Below are 8,492 nucleotides of genomic sequence, written 5' to 3' on the forward strand. Positions count from 1 at the left end.
TCAGGACCATATGAGCAAGATAGATAAATATCCAGCTATCCAAGATTATGGAAAAGGGTTTAATCTAACACCATATTTGCTGGATCTACAAATCGCAAAATACAGGCGGGCGTTTACCCTTACCAGATTTGATGTACTGCCATCTGCCTTACTAAAGGGCAGATACGAGGGCACACCCTATGCTGAACGAGTTTGCCCATGTGGTCTGAAAGAGGTGGAAACGGCTTCACATGTGTTGTTACACTGCGACCTTTACGGGGATATTAGGTCACTGTTTATCTCCCCTATCGTTCAGAAATCTCCAGGTCGATCTGAATCTCAGCGGCTGAAAATCCTACTAGGAGATAAAAACCCAGAAGTAACACTGAAAGTGGCCAAATTTTCTGCGGCTGCGATCAAGCGGAGGGCATTAGCTGTAAAAAAGTAAAAGACTTGACCCCTGGACAAGCCCCCCCATTTTTTAAGTCTATACATACACTGTAGTGCATATATGCGTATATGTGCGTGTGTGTGTGGGTGTGTGTGCATATGTGTATTGCTTTTATGTATAATTTCACAATTTTTAATTGACACCATTATTCCCTTTGTAAACTATTGTTGTTTTTTTATGTTTTTTCTGGTCTATGACCGTAATAAATTTATTCATTCATTCATTCACCCATGGCTGCAGCTATGGGGGAAGCAAGACCCGTCTTGGGGTGCTAATGCTGTGAACCCCTCCATCGTGGTCTGAGGTGGTATATATGTGTAAATAAACCGTATGTGATGAAGACACCACACTGTGCCTCATTCCAAACTCTGGGTAAGTGTTCTGATCCATGTATATGATGAACTTTTTCTATGCCAATAAAGGAGACTGATTGATGGATTATACACACACACACATAGTGAAAGCATATAGTGCATTTGGCCTCATCATCAACGTAGGAATATCAGTAACAGTGCACCCTATATAATATGCTGCGTCAAATTCACACAGATATTGTGTACGCACAAACACCACAGCAAAATTAAGAAACTACACGAATTGCCAAGCAAACTATGCATATCTTGTACACGCTGCCATAATCGTTGCCACCACAGTCATCATTACCACCACTGTAACAGTAATATTGCACCCTGTATAAAATGAAAAGTAAATTCTACAAAGTGATTTTGCACATAACACTATCCTCAACCACCACAACGTAGCTTATCATAGTACTGTTAATACAATGCCAAAACAGGGACTTCTGAAGGACTACCTTACCCCGAGGGAAGCAGGGTGGAAGCATTTGACACTTGTCTAAACAAATCCTTGTCTTTCAGCTAAATAAATAATGCACACTATAAACTAAACTATAAAATAACATCTACCAGCTAAGATATACACACCAGCAGCAGCACCATAATAATCACAGCAATACTACTAATAATGCATCCGTTATAAACTGTCAAGTAAACCTACATGTTGTACTGAGATGGTGCCTCTGTTGTAGCATCAATAATCATAATCATAGCAACCTTAATTATGCACTTTGGATAGACTTCCAAATAAAATCTACACATAAATACTGTACGCATCATGTGCTACTACCAGAGAAATATAATCACAGTAATAGTAATGCACCCTCTATAAACTGCTAGTCTACATAGATACGACAGCACTATGAATAATTACAGTAATAGCAACAATTACAAACTACCAACTAAAATCCACACAGAGAGACACAGGATGAGTACCCTCAACATAATAACGTTAATGGTCATCATCACAAAAATATTAATAATGCATACGATATAAAAAGCCAAGTAAAATCTTCACCATCATAGTAACATCGCGCCCTGCATAAAACACCAAGCAAATCTACACATAGATATCATTATTAATAATTTTATTTATGAACTGCTCCCCAGGAAGCATCTTGGAGCAATTTCCCATAAATTATGCCACATATGACAGTCACATTTATAAAAACAACAGGTAAAGTTCCAAACAACAGCGCCTACACTAAAAAAAAAATCAATTCAGCTCCGAGACAGATAACAAGTGAGGCGAAGATTTTAGAAGGCTCCTTGAAAAAGGAAGGTGGCAGAGAGAGAGGAAAGAGGCAGACAGACAGCATATAAAAAACAGCTACATTTATAAAAGCCCTTGACAACAACAGCGTACAAAAGCAACTTAATCAAACAGCAGCAGCGGCAAACCTTTTCAAACAGAACATGTAAAAAAACCAATTCAGATCGGGGAGCGATACCAAGTGGGAGGAAGACCTTTTATATATATAAGGCTCCTTGAAAGAAGAAGAAGAAGAACGCGGGAGGCGGTGGCGGCGATGCCAGGTATATCCCACACCGCCACATAGAAAAAAGCGGCACATAACAGAAACGCCAGCTCAAGACAACCGCATGCAAAAATAACTTTTTTTTTTAAAAGCAGCTATTTGGAAACCCTGTTTAAAACAGCAAAATACAAATACATGTGTGTGTGAAAATAAAACAACTGACGCGTCTATCCGGGCGGGAGGGAGATTTCGGCCGAGCGAGGCTTTGTTGAAAGGTGACGGAGGAGGCGTCGCCAGGTATCCCACCTTTGCCACCCCCCATTTCCCTGCCCCCCCTCGAGCCCCTCAGGTGAGCCCCTCCCCGCCCGCCCGCCTCCCCCCCGCGCACTCACATCTGCGCATCCACTTGATCCAGTGGTGGACGATGGTGCTGTGGTGCCGCTTGTTCTCCAGGCACCACGACGACAGGCCCTGGATGGACTCCATGGTGTTGGTCACCCCTTGCAGCTTCCTGTCCAGGGACGCCTCCAGAGGGCCGGACGACGACGACGAGGCCGGCCCGCCCCCGCCGCCCGCGGCAGCGGCGGAGGACGACGACGAAGAAGAGGAGGACGACGACGACGACGAGGAGGAGGCCTTGCCGCCGCCGCCACTGCCGCCGGCCGCCATCTTCCCTCCCCTTCGGTCGCACAAGCAACGCCGCTCGGGAAGGGGGGGGAGGGGGGACGAGAGCGAGGGAGCGCGAGGGAGGGAGCGTGTCTCGGAGCGTGCGTGCGTGCGTAGCGTACGTGCGCGCGCTCAGCCCGCCCGCCTCGAGCGCGCTTCTCTCTCTCTCGCTTGCCGTCTCCTCTCCAGCGCGCAGGCGCACTCGGGACGAGGCGGAGCTTTTTTTTCTCCCCGGGAAGCTCATCGCGAAGGGCGGGGAAGGGAGGAGGCGAGGTGATATCGATTATGGTCATAGTTAAATGGCAGCTGCGCATTTAGCGTTATGGATACGAATACATTTTTCCCCCAAAAAAAGTTTTTATTGGTTTTCACGGCATTATAAACAAACAAACACATAAGACAAACATAAATCATAACCTCATTGAAAATTACACTTATTAACATTGTTAAGTGACTTCCTCGCTTCCCCTTGGTTGAATTTCATTGCATGTCCTTTTAACGGTTTTCTTGCAAAATTTAACTTAAACATTCACATCCTTAGATCTTCACATTATGAAATTAAACATATTAATTCATCACTTAACTTAAAATCCTATGCCAATTAAGTATCTGCAAGCTGTTTTCAGTTGGTTTAACTTAACATATTTAACTAAGTAATTCAATTTGATCTTCCTGGTACTCCTCCTCCTTCTGGTCGCAGACTCTTCCGGTTAGGTTGGCTAGCTCCGAAAAATCCACCATCTTCATCTGCCATTCTTCTATCATTGGTAATTCTTGGGTTTTCCACTTTTTAGCTAACAGAATACGAGCCACAGTTGTGGCATACGAAAATAATTTAACATCTTTGTTGGGCAATTCCAAACCTGTTATTCCAAGAAGAAAGGCCTCTGGTTTATTTATAAATGTATATTTCAACATTTTTTTCAATTCGTTATACAGTATATCTTTTCCTAGAAGTCTCTCACCTTGGGGCAGGTCCACCACATATGATAAAATGTTCCTTCCTTTTCTTTACATTTCTAACATAGATTATCACAGTTATGATGTATCTTTGCTAATTTTACAGGAGTCCTGTGAATACGAATACATTTACTGGCTGTGTTGTATCGCATTGCATTTTTTACACTGGTAATACGCCAATATCTATTGTGTCAGTTTGTTGCAATAACTTGAAAACAATGAAACAGCACAATTGTTCTGTTTATTGCATAGGTAGACAAACTAAGGCCCAGGGCGGATCCAGCCCAATCGCCTTATAAATCCGGCCTGCAGGCGGTCCAGGAATCAGCATGTTTTTACATGAGTAGAATGTGTGCTTTTATTTAAAATGCATCTGGGTTATTCGTGGGGCATAGGAATTCGTTCATTCCCCCCCAAAAAAATATAGTGTGGCCCCCACAAGGTCTGAGGGACAGTAGACCCGGCCCCCTGCTGAAAATGTTTGCTGACTCCTGGTATGTGATAGCTACGATAATTATGCTTATGAGCATCGTTGTAATAACATCACCGTAATATTACATTGGTATAATAAATGAAATTATTGTAATATTCCTTTTATTAATTGCGCTAATAAACATTATCTTATGGTGGTGATGCATTTATAGCCGCGCAATGTCTAGAAGCAGCGGCAGCGCATGGTTTTGGGGGTTTTCCTCTGTGACAAACGCGGATCCCGCCGTGCGGGAGGGGGTGTGGCCGAGTTGGTCCACGCTCCTCCGAGCCCGATCACGCACCGCGGTGCAAAGTAAAGCAAACGTCACTTGCTTTTTTTGCAAATGTTGCCCAGCCTCTATGCAAAAGATTTGTCAGTGCAAAATGTTCCTTGCACTGATTTTTTTAAGGGTAAAAAATGAAACAAAAAACCTCTTCCGCTGTCAATGGATTTTTTAATATAATATATATATCTTTTGCAACTGGCAGCCCCGCCCCCCTGCACGGAGCCGCAGCAGCAGCATCAAAAGCAGCCGCTCTTCCCACGTGACCAAGCAACGAAAGTTTCTCGGGTTGCTTCCCCCCGCCCGCCTCCGACGAGCCGGTCAAAAGTTTAGTCCTCGTCGCGCGGCGATTGGTGGACGCCGACGCGCGCGTTCACCCGGCCACCAATGGGGAAGCTACAGGAGAGCTGAGAAAGCCCAATGAGGAGGCAGCGGCGGCGCGACGCAGCCAATGGGAAGCGAGAGGCGGAGGAGCCAAAGAGCGCAGCAGCCGCTCCTTTCAGGGTTGAGTGCCCCGCCCCCTTTCGACCGTGAGGCGAAGGGCGATTTAAACCGTCGCCGTCGCCTTCGCCCAGTTTAAAGGACCAGCGACGCTTTGAACGCCGTTGCTACGACAGACTTCGACAAACCGCCATTTTATGTATAGCAACGGGGGAGGTGGTCCGCTTTACACGCATCGTTAATACTCAAAAGCGCGTGCGCATGCCCAGCGCGCGGGCCCGAAGTCCCAGCGGCGCATGCGCAACGTGCTCCAACCAAAACTGCCTCAGTAGCGCGAAGCCGATGCGCAGCATAAGTAAAAAGTGAGGCGGCTCACAGTCACTTCCCAGAAGCCTTTGCGCACCAACTTGGCCACACTCCCATAATTCCATGGGCCAGTTCCCAGCATTCACTGGGGGATAGGCCAAGGTTTCTATTTCTACTCCCCTATTTTAAATACTTGTATCATTTAAAACAGTAAATCGCCTTTGGTGATGTATAAATACAATGAATGAATAAATTTATTTTTAAAAATGTTAAAAAACCCGTAATACCATAAATTTAAATATTTCCAGCTCTACATCAATATATATCAACATTTATAGTTCATGAATTTTGAAAATTCAAGGGGCCCAACATTTTTCAATGCCCCATTATTATTTTGAGGGGGCAGCCCCCCAAGGTCCAAAAAGGAGCCTAGCAGAGTGTAGCTTCAATGGCCAGCTTCTACATCTCCAGGAAAAGCAGGAGTGGTGGTGGCAGCAGGAGCCACTGAAGCCACGTTCAGCTCTACCCCCTGGCTCCTCCAACGTTCTGGCAAGTCATTGGGATGTCACATGTGTGATATCGCATGCAAGCGTGCATGCACACACACACACAAATCTCCCTCACAAGTTGTCACCTCTGATCCCTGGCCTTCAAGTGGTGTGTCAGGACCCCGTACAGGGTCAAAGCCCGATTGATCCAAGGCGAGTCGCAACAGGAGCACTACCACCGTTCAAATATATGGTAAAAAATTAAGGAATGGGTCCCCAGATGCATGTTTGGATTAAAGGCTGGTTCTGAAAAGGTTAAAGATTACTGCTCTAGAACAGTCTTTGCCAACCTTGCGCCCTCCAACTGCTTCAGACTACAACTCCCATCAGTTCCAAAGGAAGGATTCAGAGGCTGCTGCAGAAATAATTTTTAAAAATGAAAAGCAGTTCTGAACATCTGGAAGGGGAAGCCAAACCCAAAGTTGTTTTGAAAGGAAGCAGAAAAGCATCCCCTCTAATTCATACTTTTGTTGTCCTGAGAGCCCAAGGATAAAATCCTGGCTCATGGACAGCTTTCTGAAAGATTGCCTCTAGACCAGACCTAACCAACTTTACAGGAACAAAGAAGTCCTCTGCCATCGCTGGGATCCTTCGTTTTCCAGAGCCCTCACCTGGAATTTACACATTTCTACCAAATCACAGCACAGTTCTGCTTCATCCTCACAACCCTGCACGGGGTTTAATATTGCTTCAAAGGGACTGATACCACCCACCTCTAGACCCAAGTGTATCGCATTCCTAATAAAACCAATGAAGTTAAAGGACCCAAGTAAGCTAATGAGAATTTAACATCCTTATCGTGACACCAAGGATCACAACGGGACATAGACACAACCCCATTAATAAGAATTTCTGAACGCACACTCCTGGACACCACAATTCACAATGCAATAGCTGGTCCTAAGGTATCAAGCTACTTTGTCCCAAAATTTAACTTCACCTACTTTCCTCTGCAAAGTGGCAAGCTGGGAATGATGTGGCACCTTCTATTTTGTATGGAACGGATACAGACTCTAGTCCCAAATCCCAAGGCATCTTGCCGAACACTCTTGAGAACAGGGTGCTGGGAGTAGATGGGCCCCCTTTGGCCTGATCCAGCAGGCTCTCGTATCCTTAAATTGAAGAGCGGCGCTGAAATGTGAAAAATGCTGCTTCTAGAGCACATTTATCACAATTATCAAAAGCAAAAAATTAGCATAAGGATGGCTAACATGTGGCCCACCTGACATCGATTCCAACTCCCAGTAACCCCAACAAGCAGGATTAATGGTTCCTGCTGAAAGGCTGGCAGGGGGGAGCTTCCCAGAGGTATTCAACAAGGCCCTAGGCCGACATCCACACCATTGTGGAGCTGCAAACTTTTTCAGCAGGGGGCCGGTCCACTGTCCCTCAGACATTGTGGGGGGCTGGACTATATATTTTTTTTGGGGGGGGGATGAACGAATTCCTATGCCCCACAAACAACCCAGAGATGCATTTTAAATAAAAGGACACATTCTACTCATGTAAAAACACGCCGATTCCCAGACCATCCACGGGCCAGATTTAGAAGGCGACTGGGCCGGATCCAGCCCCCAGGGCCTTAGTTTGCCCACCCATGGGTTAGTTAGTGTGTTGGACGAGGACGCAGGAGACCACTAGGGGTAGCGTCTTGGGCCGACCACTCCCTCTCAGCCTAGGCTACCTCACAGGGGTTTTGTGAGAATTATGTACACCACCTTGAGCTCCTTGGAAGCAAGGTGGAACATATATATGGAACAACAACAAAAACACGTTTGAAGTACCGTATATGGCTCCTCGCTCCTCAAAGAATCCTGAGAATTGTGGATTGTTGTGGATGGTGAGAACTGTAGCCTTGAGAGCCGTAAACTACAGTTCCCAGGATTCTTTGGAGAAAGCCATGTGTTTTAAACGTGTAGATGCGACCTGCTGTAAGGAAGATGAATGATGATCCAGCAGGATGACTCTTTCTGCTGCCACCCACAATGCAGTTGGTCTTCGGTCATGCCAAGCCTTGAAATCATAACCACTTTGTTTAATGCAGTGAGCAGACTTGCTCAAAAGAAACAGGTGAAGAAACATGGTTGGGTTTTGCTTTTTTTTTTTTTTTTTGCTTTTAACTTCTTACCAAAGAAAAAAAAAAGTTTATTATGTAAATGTAGGATGTGGGCTAAATCCCCAGCTCCTAAATCTGCTGTACAAGTTTCCAACGCTGTCATCTGCCCTCTTAACGTCCATTGAAGTCGGTGACCCCACAAGTGCTCCTTCCTCCCCATCACGGAGGTGCCTGGCTGACTTGCCTAATGTCCAAACAAACCTACTGAACTGGCAAAAAAAGAAGAACAAAAAAGCCCAAGAGCTGCGTGTGGTTAGGAGGCCAATGGGTTTGGTAAAGAGAAGACCTGGCCGGCGTACGGATTTCTTTCGACGCTTTCTCCACGGCCTCCAAGTCGGATTGTTTCCAGAGGGCATGACAAGGAAGCTAAAAAGAGCACACGTCAAGATCCACGAACTGTTTCAGTCCAAAACGAAACTAGGTAGTTTTGCTCTGT

General features: G+C 45.5%; 1 protein-coding gene across 4 annotated transcripts in view; it reads right to left on the minus strand.

Moving 5' to 3' along the window:
• Nucleotides 1-2,973, minus strand: part of RPRD2 (regulation of nuclear pre-mRNA domain containing 2) — a 41,556-nt gene extending 38,583 nt beyond the window's left edge. For all 4 annotated transcript variants that reach the window (XR_014163470.1, XM_081891297.1, XM_081891296.1 and 1 more), the window contains exon 1: nucleotides 2,657-2,973. Coding sequence is in view for 3 of the 4 variants with exons in the window: in XM_081891297.1 (XP_081747423.1) it covers nucleotides 2,657-2,933 (277 nt within the window). In the remaining variant the exon portion in view is untranslated. The remainder of the gene's footprint in view (nucleotides 1-2,656) is intronic.
• Between the last annotated feature and the right edge of the window lie 5,519 nt (nucleotides 2,974-8,492).

Source organism: Podarcis melisellensis (assembly GCF_964234715.1).
Source record: "Podarcis melisellensis genome assembly, chromosome: 16".
Taxonomy (NCBI): domain Eukaryota; kingdom Metazoa; phylum Chordata; class Lepidosauria; order Squamata; family Lacertidae; genus Podarcis; species Podarcis melisellensis.